This window comes from Salvelinus namaycush, chromosome 8, assembly GCF_016432855.1.
Source record: "Salvelinus namaycush isolate Seneca chromosome 8, SaNama_1.0, whole genome shotgun sequence".
In the NCBI taxonomy this organism is placed as follows: Eukaryota; Metazoa; Chordata; class Actinopteri; order Salmoniformes; family Salmonidae; genus Salvelinus; species Salvelinus namaycush.
Window position 1 is genome coordinate 25,041,250 of NC_052314.1, and position 16,666 is coordinate 25,057,915.

The 16,666-nt window shown below is 44.1% G+C and overlaps 1 protein-coding gene across 1 annotated transcript; it reads left to right on the plus strand.

The window, feature by feature from the left end:
* The first annotated feature begins 268 nt into the window (after positions 1-268).
* Positions 269-16,405, plus strand: LOC120052543 (cytochrome P450 2J2-like). Its single transcript, XM_038999515.1, has 9 exons — positions 269-609; positions 864-1,026; positions 13,254-13,403; positions 13,736-13,896; positions 14,127-14,303; positions 14,452-14,593; positions 14,668-14,855; positions 15,119-15,260; positions 15,819-16,405. The coding sequence occupies exons 1-9, from the start codon at positions 427-429 to the stop codon at positions 15,992-15,994; spliced, it is 1,482 nt and encodes a 493-aa protein (XP_038855443.1). The 5' UTR covers positions 269-426; the 3' UTR covers positions 15,995-16,405.
* Positions 16,406-16,666: the final 261 nt, after the last annotated feature.

Sequence of the window (16,666 nt, forward strand, 5' to 3'; positions counted from 1 at the left end):
ATTCTGTAGATAGCCTTCTTGTAACAAGATCACTGCTAGTTTTACAGCTTCTGAAAAAATTTACAAAAGTGCATTTTAGAGAGAAAGTTCGTGCTCCCTCTCCTGCGTGTCTGGTATTCGTTTGTTTTTCTCAGAAACTCTGAAAGTGGCCCCATTACAGAACAACACTACTCCTGAGACCACAAGTTAATGGTCGAGCAGCCTCGTTTTCATCCTTGTCACTGACTCTTATAGTTACTACTGCCAAGGATAGGCTTGGTAGTGGAGAGGCTGCTAAGAGAAAGAGAGACAGAAAGAGGAGGGCTTCAGAGAGAGACAGAAACGGAGAGAAAGAGAGAGAGGCTGCTGAGAGAGAAAGACCGAGAGAGAGTATCACAGAGAGCATTTCAACCTGTCTTAGAGTCTGCAAAAACAGATGTTCTCACCATGATTCTGCTGGCGGTATTGGACTGTTTTGATGTGAAGGGCTGGCTGGTGTTTATCTTTGTGTTTCTCTTGGTGGTGGACATCGTCAGAAACAGAACTCCAACTAACTTCCCCCCTGGACCCTGGTCTGTACCTTTCCTGGGTAATGTCTTCACAGGGCTCGACTTCAAGACCATTGACAAGGTCAGAAAAATACTCATATAATCATTGCTAATATTAATCAGAACTATTTGATTACTAATGACTTATGTTACCAATACTATATCTTTACTAGTGCAGTGAAATAATTTACACAGATTTGACTTGCATGTGGCATGTTTTACACAGGGCACCATTGAAAAATAAACTGTGGTCTCAATTGGGATTCTCTAAATAAAGGTTAAATCTTTTATAAAAATGTAATAAATGTGTCACAACCATTCCTTCCTTCCCTGTAGATGGCTGAGGACTATGGTCCAGTGTTCAGCCTGCGTCGAGGCTTTGACAGGGTAGTGTTTATCTCAGGGTTTAAGATGGTGAAGGAAGCTCTGGTCAACCAACTGGACAGTTTCTATGACCGGCCCATTGTCCCTCTGTTTCATGACACCTTCAAAGGCATTGGTGAGTGAGTGGCACACTATTCCCTACATAGTGCACCACTTCTGACCAGGCCAGGCTCCAGTGAGAAAGGCTGTGAGCACTAGAATGTACTCCTGTTGCTTTTTTGGAGAGGATAAACATGTTAGATATGAAAATTCTGCATTATGTACATTACCAGTCAAAAGTTTGGATACACCTACTCATTCAAGGGTTTTTCTTTATTTTTTACTATTTTCTACATTGTATAATAATAGTGAAGACATCAAACTATGAAATAACACATATGAAATCATGTAGGAACCAGAAAAGTGTTAATCAAAATATGTTTTAGATTCTTCAAATTAGTCACCCTTTGCCTTGATGAAAGCTTTTCACACTCTTGGCATTCTCTCAACCAGCTTCATGAGTAATGCTTTTTCAACAGTCTTGAAGGAGTTCCCACATATGCTGAGGACTTGTTGGCTGCTTTTCCTTCGCTCTGCGGTCCAACAGTTATACTGTTAGCATTGAGGTGGTGTGCCCTAGTAGCTCACCCTGCACTATCAGCTCCAATATAAATAACATGAGCAAGTCTACTTCTGATAAGCTTCCCAGTAAAGCATTAAAAACAATCAAGCAAACCAGAAAAGTGCTCAAAATAACCCTTAACATGTGCAGCCTGAGAAACAAGGTCCATGAAGTATATAACTTGCTTGTAACAGATGACATTCATATTCTGATATCTGAAACTTACTTAGATAATACCTTTGATGATACTGTGGTAGCAATACATGGTTATAACGTCTACCGAAAAGACAGACATGCCAACGGGGGCGGTGTTGCGGTCTATATTCAGAACTACATTCCTGTAAAGCTTAGAGACGATCTCATGTTAAATACTGTTGAAGTAATATGGCTACAGGTTCATCTGCCTCACCTTAAGCCTATTCTTGTGGGAAGCTGCTATAGACCACCAAGTGCCAACAGTCAGTAACTGGTGTGGTGGTTCATTTCTTTACTATCAAATGAGGAGAGACAAACTTATCACACAAGTCAGAGTTATACTTAAACTAAATCTTTAATAGTGAGAGCTTTGCAATAGCGATGGCTGGTCAACGAATCACCGTCTCTGATGATTCGTTGAGAGCCCCAAGACAAAAGATACACCCCTTTCAACCTACATGACGAACAACATATATATAGAATGGGTCACAAGGTTAAGATTTGTACCTATAATATATAGCAGACAGTATCTGCTGTGTCAACCGTTTTCATTGTATAGAGACCAGTGTCTGGCCCTCCGACTCCAAACTGGAACCATCTCTCCCTGGTACGGTATAGAACAGAAACATTAACTCATGCTCTGGAATGCTCTTTAGGTTTTATCACCCAAATGACATGGTAAATCTCCTGTCAGTGTTATCTCCCAGAGGCCCATCCTCAGTAGAACACACACACAATAGTTAACAATACTCTATTCTGTTGAATAAAACAACCATGATGCAATAAAAGTATTATAACATAATCTTGCACTTTTGCCACCATACTGGATAATATGTGTGAAATGCTTGATAATGAAAATGATATCAACAGAGCTATATTTTCTGGGTGATTTAAATATTGACAAACTCTCATCAAGCTTCCCACTCAAAAAAAAAGTAAAACTGTAACCAGTGGCTGCAACCTGGTTCAGGTTGTCAGTCAACCTACCAGAGTATTTACAAACAGCACAGGAATGAAATCATCAACATGTATAGATCATATCTTTACTAATGCTGCAGAAATTTGCTTTAAAGCAGTATCCAAATCCATAGGATGTAGTGATCACAATATAGTAGTCATATCTAGGAAAATCAAAGTTCCAAAGGCTGGGCCTAATATAGTGTATAAGAGGTCATACAATAAGTTTTGTAGGGATTCGTATGTTGATGATGTAAAGAATATTTGCTGGTCTGTGGGGTGTAATGAGAGCAACTAGATGCTAAACTTGACACATTTATGAAATTGCTCATTCCAGTTACTAATAAGCACGCACCCATTAAGAAAATTACTATGGTTTAGAGCAGTGGTTCCCAAACTTTTTATAGTCCCGTACCCCTTCAAACATTCAACCTCCAGCTGCGTACCCCTTCTAGCACCAGGGTCAGCGCACTCTCAAATGTTGTTTTTTGCCATCATTGTAAGCCTGTCACACATACACTATAAGATACATTTTTAAACATAAGAATGAGTGTGAGTTTTTGTCACAACCCGGCTTGTGGGAAGTGACAAAGAGCTCTTATAGGACCAGGGCACAAATAATAATATAATAATAATCAATCATGTTGCTCTTTATTTAGCCATCTTACATATAAAATGTTATTTGTTTATCGAAAATTGTGAATAACTCACCACAGGTTAATGAGAAGGGTGTGCTTGAAAGGATGCACATAACTCTGCAATGTTGGGTTGTATTGGAGAGAGTCTCAGTCTTAAATTCTTTTCCACACACAGTCTGTGCCTGTATTTAGTTTTCATGCTAGTCAGGGCCGAGAATCCACTCTCACATAGGTACGTGGTTGCAAAGGGCATCAGTGTCTTAACAGCGCGATTTGCCAAGGCAGGATACTCTGAGCACAGCCCAATCCAGAAATCTGGCAGTGGTTTCTCATTAAATAACATTTTCACAGAACCGCTTGTTGCAATTTCGATTAGGCTCTCTTGTTCAGATATCGGTAAGTCGACTGGAGGCAGGGCATGAAAGGGATAACGGATCCAGTTGTTTGTGTCATCCGTTTCGGGAAAGTACTTGAGTAATTGCGTACCCAACTAACTCAGGTGCTTCGCTATATCACATTTGACATTGTTCGTAACCTTGAGTTCATTTGCACACAAATGGAAAGACCTGTGTATTTCCTTGTTAATGCAGACAGAGAAGAGCTACAACTTCTTAATCATAGCCTCAATTTCGTTCCGCACATTGAATATAGTTGCGGAGAGTCCCTGTAATCCTAGATTCAGATCATTCAGGCTATCATTCAGATCATTCAGGCCAGATAGGCCAGTCGTGTGAGAAACTCATCATCATGCAAGCTGTCAGACAAGTGAAAATTATGGTCATTAAAGAAAACTTTAAGCTCGTCTCTCAATTTAAAAAAACATGTCAATACTTTTTCCCTTGATAACCAGCGCACTTCTGTGTGTTGTAAAAGCGTTACATGGTCGCTGCCCATATCATTGCATAGTGCAGAAAATAAACAAGAGTTCAGGGGCCCTGCTTTAACAAAATTAACCATTTTCACTGTGGTGTCCAAAATGTCTTTCAAGCTGTCAGGCATTCCTTTAGCAGCAAGAGCCTCTCGGTGGATGCTACAATTGTTACGTTCGTCTTGTGGTGATTGAACGGACCAAGGCGCAGCGGGTGATGAATACATACTGAATTTATTTAACAGACGAAACACTGACAAAACACTAGAACAAACTACAAAACAATAAACGAAGGCAACAGACCTGAAACAAACGAACTTACATATAGACGAAGAACGCACGAACAGGAACAGACTACCTAAAATGAACGAACAAACGAAACAGTCCCATGTGGTATACACAGACACAGGAACAATCACCCACAAACAAACAGTGAGAACAACCTACCTTAATATGGCTCTCAATCAGAGGAAACGACACACACCTGCCTCTAATTGAGAACCATACCAGGCAAACCATTAACCCAACATAGAAAACACATAACATAGACTACCCACCCCAACTCACGCCCTGACCAATTAAACACATACAAAACAACAGAAAACAGGTCAGGAACGTGACAGAACCCCCCCCCTCAAGGTGCGAACTCCGGGCGCACCCCTAAAACTCAAGGGGAGGGTCTGGGTGGGCATCTGTCCGCGGTGGCGGCTCCGGCGGTGGACGAGGACACCACTCCACTACTGTCTTTGTCCCCCTCCTTAGCGTCCTTTGAGTGGCGACCCTCGCCCCCGACCATGGTCCAGGAACCTTCACCAACGCCCCTCTAAAATAGAGGAGACAACTCAGGACAGAGAGGTAGCTCAGGACAAAGAGGTAGCGCAGGACAAAGAGGTAGCTCAGGACAGAGGGACAACTCAGGACGAATGACAGCTCAGGACAGAGGGACAACTCAGGACGAATGGCAGCTCCGGACTGAATGGCAGCTCCGGACTGAATGGCAGCTCCGGACTGAATGGCAGCTCCGGACTGAATGGCAGCTCCGGACTGAATGGCAGCTCCGGACTGGAGGGCAGCTCATGACTGGAGGGCAGCTCATGACTGGAGGGCAGCTCATGACTGTAGGGCAGCTCATGACTGTAGGGCAGCTCATGACTGGAGGGCAGCTCATGACTGGAGGGCAGCTCATGACTGTAGGGCAGCTCTGGCAGCTCCTGACTGGCTGGCGGCTCTGGCAGCTTCTGACTGGCTGGCGGCTCTGGCAGCTCCTGACTGGCTGGCGGCTCTGGCAGCTCCTGACTGGCTGGCGGCTCTGGCAGCTCCTGACTGGCTGGCGGCTCTGGCAGCTCCTGACTGGCTGGCGGCTCTGGCAGCTCCTGACTGGCTGGCGGCTCTGGCAGCTCCTGACCTACGGACGGCTCTAGCGGCTCCTGACTGACGGACGGCTCTAATGGCTCGGGGCAGACGGGCGGCTCTAGCGGCTCGTGGCAGACGGATGACTCAGATGGCTCGTGGCAGACGGATGACTCAGATGGCGCTGGGCAGACAGATGGCTCAGATGGCGCTAGGCAGACGGATGGCTCAGACGGCGCTGGGCAGACGGATGGCTCAGATGGCGCTGGGCAGACGGATGGCTCAGACGGCGCTGGGCAGACGGATGGCTCAGACGGCGCTGGGCAGACGGATGACTCTGACCCGCTGAGGCGCACAGTAGGCCTGGTGCGTGGTGCCGGAACTGGTGGTACCGGACTGGAGACACGCACCTCAAGGCTAGTGCGGGGAGCAGGAACAGGGCACACTGGACTCTCGATGCGCACTATAGGCCTGGTGCGTGGTACCGGCACTGGTGGTACCGGGCTGAGGGCACGCACCTCAGGGCGAGTGCGGGGAGAAGGAACAGTGCGTACAGGGCTCTGAGGACGCACAGGAGGCTTGGTGCGTGGTGCCGGAACTGGAGGCACTGGTGGTACTGGGCTGGGGCCACGCACCATAAGGCGAGTGCGGGGTGCTGGAACTGGAGGTACTGGGCTGGGGCGGGAAGGTGGCGCCGGATATACCGGACCGTGCAGGCGTACTGGCTCCCTTGAGCACTGAGCCTGCCCAACCTTACCTGGTTGAATGCTCCCCGTAGCCCGTCCAGTGCGGGGAGGTGGAATAACCCGCACTGGGCTGTGTTGGCGAACCGGGGACACCATGCGTAAGGCTGGTGCCATGTACACCGGCCCGAGGAGACGTACTGGAGGCCAGATATGTAGAGCCGGCTTCATGGCACTTGGCTCAATGCTCAATCTAGCCCGGCTAGTGCGGGGAGGTGGAATAACCCGCACCGGGCTATGAACACGTACAGGAGACACCATGCGCTCTACTGCGTAACACGGTGTCTGCCCGTACTCTCGCTCTCCACGGTAAGCATGGGAAGTGGGCGCAGGTTTCCTACCTGCCCTCGCCACACTACCCTTTAGCCCCCCCCCAAGAAATTTTTGGGTGAGCCTCTCGGGCTTCCAGCCGCTCTGCCTTGCTAGCGCCTCATAATGCCGCCTCTCCGCTTTAGATGCCTCCAGCTCCGCTTTTGGGCGGCGACACTCCTCTGGCTCTGCCCAGGGTCCTTCTCCGTCCAGAATCTCCTCCCATGTCCATTCCTCCTTGAACCACTGCTGCTGTCGCTGTTGCCCGTTAACCCGCTGCTTGATCCGGGTTTGGTGGGTGATTCTGTTACGTTCGTCTTGTGGTGATTGAACGGACCAAGGCGCAGCGGGTGATGAATACATACTGAATTTATTTAACAGACGAAACACTGACAAAACACTAGAACAAACTACAAAACAATAAACGAAGGCAACAGACCTGAAACAAACGAACTTACATATAGACGAAGAACGCACGAACAGGAACAGACTACCTAAAATGAACGAACAAACGAAACAGTCCCATGTGGTATACACAGACACAGGAACAATCACCCACAAACAAACAGTGAGAACAACCTACCTTAATATGGCTCTCAATCAGAGGAAACGACACACACCTGCCTCTAATTGAGAACCATACCAGGCAAACCATTAACCCAACATAGAAAACACATAACATAGACTACCCACCCCAACTCACGCCCTGACCAATTAAACACATACAAAACAACAGAAAACAGGTCAGGAACGTGACAACAATGTACCCAAGTGACGTTGGGAGCAACTGCTTGCACGAGCGTTACCACTCCACTATGTCTCCCTGTCATGGCTTTTGCGCCATCAGTACAGATACCAACACATCTTGACCACCAAAGTCCTTTTGATGTCACAAAGCTGTCCAGTACTTTAAAAATATCCTCTCCTGTTGTCCTGGCTTCCAGTGGTTTGCAGAAGATGATGTCTTCCTTAATTGACCCCCCATAAACGTAACGGACATATACCAGGAGCTGTGCCAGGCCCACCACGGCTGTTGACTCATCCAGCTTTATTGGATACGATTCACTGGCTTGTATGCGAAGCAGTAATTGTTTCAAAACATCTCCTGCCATGTCACTGATGCGTCGTGAAACAGTGTTGTTTGATGAAGGCATTGTCTGTATAGTTTTTTGGGCTTTTTCCCCCAGCATTGTCCCAGCCATATCTGCGGTAGCAGGAAGAATTAAGCCCTCCACAATAGTTTGGGGCATGCCTGTCCTAGCCACTCAGTTGCTCACCATATGCTTCTAGGTGCTTCTAGCCCCTTCTTATTAATGGTATCTGTTGCTTTTATACATGTCTTACTACTCGAAAGTCGTCTTAATTCTTGCTCAAAAAACTCCTGTGGCTTATTTTTCAAATTGGCATGTTTTGTTTCTAAATGTCTGTGCAAGAGTAAGGGTTTCATCGAGTTGTGAGATAGTACTTTTTCACATATAACACACTGTGGCTAAGGAAAGCACTACTCCCAATATAAGTGAACCCCAAATCAATGTAGTTCTCATCATATTTGCTCCTCTTCGATGGTCCAACGTCCCTGTCTGTTGTTCGGTGCTTCTCCGGGTAAGGGGACAGTAGCTCTTCGGCTGCATCAGATTCACAGCTGTCAGTGTCCATGCTAGCTGGGCTAACAACAAATGTAGAATTACTGATGCTAGCTTTGGATGTGCTCGTGGAAGCAGAACAACTTGTGTCGTCGACAGCTGCAGGTGTAGTACTGCTGGTAGTAGCAGTACTACCAGTAGAACAAGTATGTGTCTCTATGGACGCAGGTCTTACTTTTTTTAAACATTTATTAATTTTCGAGCAAACGGAATGAGCAGCAGCTACGTTTGGCTACATACGGACAATTAGTGGAATTCCCGCGAGAGAGTAATGGTTAATGTGATTGGATGTTAATTATTTGACTAGGCTACCTGTATTTGACATTGTGTTGTTATTTCGCTGAACACTAGATGTTTTAATTGTATTTTTGGCAGTGAAACGAGGCTACTCAAGCAAGAAAAAAAACTCACCCAAATGTATAGCCTTGTTGGAAAATATAGATGAACTGTTTGAAAATGTGAAAAAAAATATCACATTTTTATTTGGCGTACCCCCGACGGCATTGTGCGTACCCCTGGGGGTACTCCAGTTTGGGAATACCTGGTTTAGAGGGATGAGGCAGAAGGTATGACAAATAAGTCTGGCAGCCCAACTGATTGGCAAACGTACTGCAAATTAAGAAATCATGTGACTAAACTGAATAAAAAGAAAAATAACCTATACTATGAAACAAAAATAAATGATATAAAGAATGATAGTAAAAAGCTTTGGAGCACCTTAAATGACATTTTGGGAAAAAAGGCAAACTCGGCTCCATCATTCACTGAATCAGGTGGCTCATTCATCACAAAACCCACTGATATTGCCAACTACTTTAATGACCTTTTCATTGGCAAGATAAGCAAACTTAGGGATGACATGCCAGCAACAAACGCTAACACTACACATCCAAGTATATCTCACCAAATTATGAAAGACAAGAATTGTACTTTTGAATTCCGTAAAGTCCGTTTGAAAGAGGTAAAAAAATTATTGTTGCCTATCAACAATGACAAGCCACCGGGGTCTGACAATCTGGATGTAAAATTACTGAGGATAATAGCAGACGATATTGCCACTTATTTGCCACATCTTCAATTTAAGCCTACTAGAAAGTGTGTGCCCTCAGGCATGGAGGGAAGCTAAAGTCATTCCGCTACCTAAGAATAGTAAACCCCCCTTTACTAGCTCAAATAGCCAACCAATCAGCCTGTTACCAACCCTTAGTAAACTTCTGGAAAACAAATTGTTTGACCAGATGCAATGCTATTTCACAGTAAACAAATTGACAACAGACTTTCAGCATGCTTATAGGGAAGGACACTCAACAAGCACAGCACTTACACAAATGACTGATGATTATCTGAAAGAAATTGATAATAAAATGATTGTGGGGGGTGTCTTGTTAGACTTCAGTGCAGCTTTTGACATTATTGATTATAGTCTACTGCCTAAAAAATGTATGTTTTATGGCTTTACACCCCCTGCTATAATGTGGATAAATGGTTACTTGTCTAACAAAACACAGAGGGTGTTTTTTTTTACTCTTTATTCAGTTTTACATACATAAGACAACACAAAACAATATAAATAATATACAACTAGAAAAAATAAAAAAGACTAGCTATAAAGATAACGTACTTCAGACAAGTTAAACACACCATGCAGAAGGCTACAAAGGTTAAAGTGCAATCTGTAGTACAGGGACAGAGTCACCATTGTTCCTGTAAACAGACAAGGGATATGGGTGGAGAAATGCAACCACTCACACTCACAGACAGTCATGGCCACAGACCGACCATCCACTGGACCAAAAAAGTTTACAATGCTTTTGTTATGTAGGTGTAAACAAAATAAAAAACAGCACAAAACAAGCTCACATTTTAGTCTCTGACAGGGCAAGATGAACAAGGCATCCACACCAAGAAATGCTCATCCAACCCTTGGATGAGCATTTGAGTATTTGGATGAGTATTTGACACAGGGGTGTCAAATACAGAGTTATTTTTGTTTTAATATGAATGCCATCAGAGGATGGACTGTTTAAAGTAAGACCGGAATGGAGCCCAAGCCTCATAAAACAGTTTGGGATTCCCACGTGTATTGAATTTAAAAAAAAATCTAATTTCAAAGAGCACAACCCATCTCCCACCCAATATTTATAAGATGGGGGAACTGCCAACTTCCAGTTCTGGAGTATTAGCCGTCTAGCTAAAAGAGTTGTATAAGCAACAGTGTCCGTCTGAATTCTTGATACCTATGGGCAGGACTCCAAAAAGGGTTGTAATGGGAGACGGATCTATAACAGTGTCATATATATCAGAGAAACATTTAAATATTAATTACCAGAAACCTGACAGTTTGTGACAGCCCCAAAACATATGATACTGGTTCCGTTTTACATCGGACACAGGTAGGATCAAAATCAGAGAATATTCTTCCAAGTTTGGCGAAGGACCAGTGGATACGGTTAAACACCTTGAATTGAATGAGGCTGTGTCTAGTGCTAAAAGAGGATGAATGCAGCCTGTGCAACACAGATTCCCAGGTGTCTTCCCCAAGTTCCTCCCCCAAATCCTTTTCCCATTGAGTTTTTAAAGGCAGCAAAGAAGGGTTCTATAAGTCATTAATGATTGCATATACATCTGTAACTGCACCACTAGGAAGCTTGTTTAGCTCAAAGATGCTCTCTACAGCTGTATTAGCAGGCCTATGGGGAAATTCAGGTGTGTTAGCTCTGACAAAGTTCCTAGTCTGAAGATAGTGGAAGAAGTAGGATTGGGGGAGGTTGAACTCTTCCTGTAGCCGAGCAAAAGAGGCAAATGTATCATCAAAGAATAATTGGGCTAGTGAGGAGAGGCCCAGTGAATAACATGTTCTGATTGATTGGGCCTGATAGAGAAAAGCCTCGGAGGCAAAAGGCTAAATGGGAGAGACGAGCACAACACAGAAGAAAGTGCAGCAGGTTTACACGATTCAGACTCCATCTGGACCCAGAGTGGTCTTGGGCCAGTAGGATCGGTCTGCAGCCAGTACAAAAGGGCTCTGAAATTTGCAGCCCAATAGTATGTTTGAAAATTTGGTAGAGCTAAACCACCCAATGCCTTAGGCTTATGTAGATGTATTCTACAAATCCGTGGTACCTTTCCATCCCAAATAAAATACATGAATGTTTGATCCAGTGAATAAAAAAAAGATTTTGGAATAAAAATGGATAAACATTGAAATAAATATAAAGATTTGGGGAACACATTCATTTTAATGACATTAATCCTTCCAATAAGAGAAAGAGGTAGAGACTTCCCAAAAGTCAAAGATTATTTTAAACTGTCTGCTAGAGCAACAATGTTTTCCTTAAACAAATTTGAATATGTCCTTGTCACTTTAACTCCCAAGTAGGTGAATTGATCCCAGACAATCCTAAACTGAAAGCTTGTAAAAGAGTACTTTAAAGCAGCCTTATTTACAGGAAAAAGCTCACTCTTGCCTAGATGCAGCTTGTACCCTGAGATTGATCCAAACTTTTTAAGAATAGATAAGGCATGTGGTAATGTGGAATCAGGACTGGAGATAAACAAAAGGAGGTCGTCAGCATATAGTGAGACTTTCTGCTCTAAGCCCATCCTGATTATACCTTGAATGGCATAATTAGAGTGCGGTGCGATGGTGAGGGACTCATTTGCCAAAGCAAACAACAAGGGGGAGAGTGGACAATCCTGTCTGGATCCGCGGTGCAAGGGAAAATAGTCAGAGGACAAGTTGTTCGTCCGTACCAAAGCCATGGGAGAAAAATAAAGAATCTTTATCTACGCAATGAATTTGGGGCCAAAGCCAAATCTATAAAGGGCAGCTGTTAGGTAGTCCCACTCAACGCGGTCAAAAGCTTTTTCCGCATCGAGCGAGACCACCACCTCCAGGTCCCCCAATGCTGGGGAGTACTGTACAGTATATTCATAAGGCATCTAATATTGAAAAATGAATGCCTATTTCTCATAAAGCCAGTCTGGTCAGAGTGTATTACTGGGTGTAGTGAGCCTTCCATATGGGTGGCTAAGAGCTTGGCTAGGATTTTGTAATCACAGTTTAAAAGTGAGATTGGGCTATAGGATCCACATTCACCTACTCTGCATCTCACAAAGACACAGTGGTTGAAACCAAAAATCTAAAATTTAGACTCATCAGACCAAAGGACAGATTTCCACTGGTCTAATGTCCATTGCTTGTGTTTCTTGGCCCAAGCAAGTCTCTTATTCTTATTGGTGTCCTTTAGTAGTGGTTTCTTTGCAGCAATTCGACCATGAAGGCCTGATTGACACAGTCTCCTCTGAGCGGTTGATGTTGAGATGTGTCTGTTACTTGAGCTCTGTGAAGCATTTATTTGGGCTGCAATCTGAGGTGCGGTTAGCTCTAAGAAACTTGACTGACCTTCTGATGTCTTAAAGTAATGATGGACTGTAATTTCTCTTTGCTTATTTGAGCTGTTCTTACCATAATATGGACTTGTTTTTTCCCCAAATAGGGCTATCTTCTGTATTCCACCTTTACCTTGTCACATCACAACTGATTGGCTCAAACGCATTAAGAAGGAAAGATATTCCACAAATTAATTTTTAACAAGGCACATTCCAGGTGACTACCTCATGAAGCTGGTTGAGAGAATGCCAAGAGTGTGCAAAGCTGTCATCAAGGCAAAGGGTGGCTACTTTGAATAATCTCAAATATATCAAATATAACACTTTAACACTTTTTTGGTTACTACATGATTCCATATGTGTTATTTCATAGTTTCGATGTCGTCACTATTATTCTACAATGTACAAAATAGTAAAAATAAAGAAAAATATATTGTCAATAATCTAAAGACGCTTGCCTACCTCGCTTCCTCTCCTTCATCTGAAATAGTTGAAAAAGGATGCCTACCAGGAATTAACTTTCCACCTGCCCAATGCACGTATTACTGCAGATGGGGGAAAGGAGATAAGGAGATGAAGGACATTTTAGACTATTGAGATCCACCCAATACCTGGCTCTTAATCTCTACCTCTCCTCTGCCCTCAGGTATCACTCTAAGCAACGGTCACATGTGGAAGACCCAGAGAAAGTTTGCTCATACCCACCTGCGATACTTCGGAGAAGGGAAGAAGGGACAGGAGCACTACATCCAGCTGGAGAGCAACTTCCTGTGTGAGGCTTTCAGAGAGGAGCAGGGTATGTATACGGTACGGTATATTTAGGGTTAGGGTTACTGCTTTTTATTTTATAGAAATAACAACACTGCACTGTAGACATACACCAGACATGTACTGTACACATTCCTGTCATAACATTGTGAGAACACACTTGATACTTGCACACTCTATCAATATATAATGTCAAATGTGTCCCCTATAGAATAAGTGTAACCTTCATGTGCCTTTGGTCCACTTATACTTAACTTACTACTACTAATAATAATAATAAAATAATAAAGACACATGCAGGACAACAGTTGATGAGAGAATCCATCCAAGCTTTGCATAGCCAGTATGTGTTACTGTTAGGGGGAGGGTTCAACCCCCATTTCATCCTGAACAACGCGGTGGGGAACATTATCTCTTCTGTGGTGTTCGGCCATCGCTTCGAGTACAGCGATGAAAACTTCCAGAAGCTCCTACGCTTGGACAACGAGGTTGTGATACTATCCGGCTCTGCTCGGGCTCAGGTGGGTGTCAAGTTGTTGGCTGGTCAATGGTCTTAACTCCTTCAGATGGGATGTTAAACTTAGAGCCTAGCTCTCAGTGGTCAGAGCTCATGTCCCTGTCCATCACAAAACTATTTTGGTGAATTACCTGAAAAATCCTATCCTTTTATCATAACTATTATGCACATACAGTATAAACTGTTCTCCTGTAGTTTGATCTGTATGTGTAACTCTGTCCCTCCCTGTCCCAGCTGTATGATGCCTTCCCACACATCATGAAATACCTGCCTGGTCCCCACCAGACCATCCACTCCAACTACCAAAAGATCACCGACTTCCTGCAGGCAGAGATAGAGAAGCATCAGGAGGACTGGGATCCAGAGGACCCCCGGGACTACATAGACACATACCTCACAGAGATTGACAAGGTATGGTACCAGAATAGTAGCCAACACTAAGACAAAGGTCAAAGACACACATCACGTGAATGTAGCGAACCACTTCTACCAGACAGACAAGTCATGTTTTCTTTTATTTTGACACATTCCAATCCACCTTCTCCTTCAACGTTCTCAGAGGAAGGAGGACCCTAAAGCTGGCTTCAACACAGAGACTCTGGTGGTGTGTACTCTGGACCTGATCGAGGCTGGGACGGAGTCCACTGCCACCACCTTACGCTGGGCCCTGGTCTACATGATGAACTACCCAGAGATACAGGGTGAGTCGACTCTTCCACAGCACCCCTGAGTTTGATTGATCAATTGATTGATCCCTTCTCCTGTATCCCTCCAGATAAGGTCCAGGCTGAGATAGACAGAGTGATAGGACAGTCCCGCCAGCCCACCATGGCTGACAGACTCAACATGCCCTTCACTGACGCTGTCATCCATGAGACACAGAGGATAGGAAACATTTTGCCGCTGGGTTTCCCCAAGATGGCCAGCAAAGACACGAAACTTGGGGAATATTTCATACCCAAGGTAAGATACAGCATTAACACTCCTGAGTCCCTCCATTTGTCAAGTGAATGATTCTTGTCCCTGAACTTTTGTGACATTCAGCTCTCAAGGCTAGTAGAATACAAACAATAGCTACCAAAATCCATGCATGATTTGTACAGTTAGTCATTAATGTACCAACTTAACCATATGGCTGCTACAACTGATAATAGGCTATAGTCCTGCTCTGCACATTGCTGGGCAGGTGGGCAGTCTGTGAGTTACAGTATCTCTGTGCTATTCAGGGGACTGTTGTCAACACCAACCTGTCTTCGGTGCTGTTTGACAAAGACGAGTGGGAAACTCCAAACACTTTCAACCCAGAGCACTTCCTGAATTCTGAAGGACAGTTCAGAAGGAGAGATGCCTTCCTGCCTTTCTCAGCAGGTGATACAGCAGACCATCCGTACAACATGTATTATTTGTTGCTCAGGTTATGATCTTTGTGGGTTGTGTTTTCATGTTTTAATTACAAACTTGTGTGATGAGTAACCTTGCCTGTGACCGGAAAACTTAATGTTAAGATTAAGAGCTCTTTATGGGTCAATTGTACAGAAGGTCCAACTGAAATTTGACATCTGCTTTTATCACAACCCGTCCGAAAGACACACGTATTCAGGTTTTTGGAGAGGTGGGGGGCTTCCACACTGAGTGCCCAGGAAGCTGTTGTTTTGGGGGGTTAAGTGCATTGCTCAGGGTTACAACGGTAGGCAATAGCATACATGATTTGATACCAGCAACTCTCCTGTTGCCAGCTCACTTCCAGACAGATTTTGTTCAGTTGAACCCTCCGGTTGCTGGCTCGCCTCTCAAACCACTAGGATATCTGCCACTCCTGAGCTTTTGACAAATGATCCGGGTTCAAACCCAGTCAGTCACATATCTTTCTCCCTCGGGTAAGCGTGTGTCTCCTCAGATTAAATGTGTGTGTGTCTGTCTCTCCAGGTAAGCGTGCGTGTGTGGGGGAGCATCTGGCTCGTATGGAACTGTTCCTGTTCTTCTCCTCCTTGCTCCAGCGTTTCTCCTTGTCTCCGGTCCCTGGAGCCATGCCCAGTTTGGAGGGTGTCCTGGGGTTCACTCACTCCCCAGCGGAGTTCCTGGTCCGAGCCCTGCCACGGTGACCACCTCCTCACTTTGACCACTTCCCCCTTACTCTGATCAAAACATAGAGCAACACATGATGTCTCCAAACTGGCTGGCTGGAAGAAGCAGGAAACAGCTGTGAGTGTTGCGATTCACTGGACAGAGAGAAGTAGACTACAGGATATCATTACTGTGTATTTTATTGATTCAACTACAGGTAACTGCAATTTACGGAGCACTCAATATTGAACTAATAGCAATTTACTAACGCAGATTTACTAAAATTACACATATTCCAGGTCCAATTATAGATTCTCTCAATATACGTACTGAACATAGTGTTCTTGGTGTTTCTTTTTCTTTAACTTTTTTACACTTTTGAACAGAGTATTGATTTCCCTGTCATACAACTGTGTACTTTGTATCAAATAAAGATATCCAAAGGTGAATGACTTAAGGTTGATTTGAAAGCAGTGACCTGTGTTTAGTTATGGTCAGTAGGGGAGAGTGGGGAAATCGGGCCAAAGGGTTAGTTGAATCACCCCATGTTTCTAAGAAACCATACACAAAATGAATCGTGTGACCAAATATTTACAGTGGCTTCAGAAAGTATTCACACCCCTTGACTTTTTCCACATTTTGTTGTGTTACAGCCTGAATTTAAAATATGTTGTGTTACTGATCTACACACAATACCCCATAATGTCAAA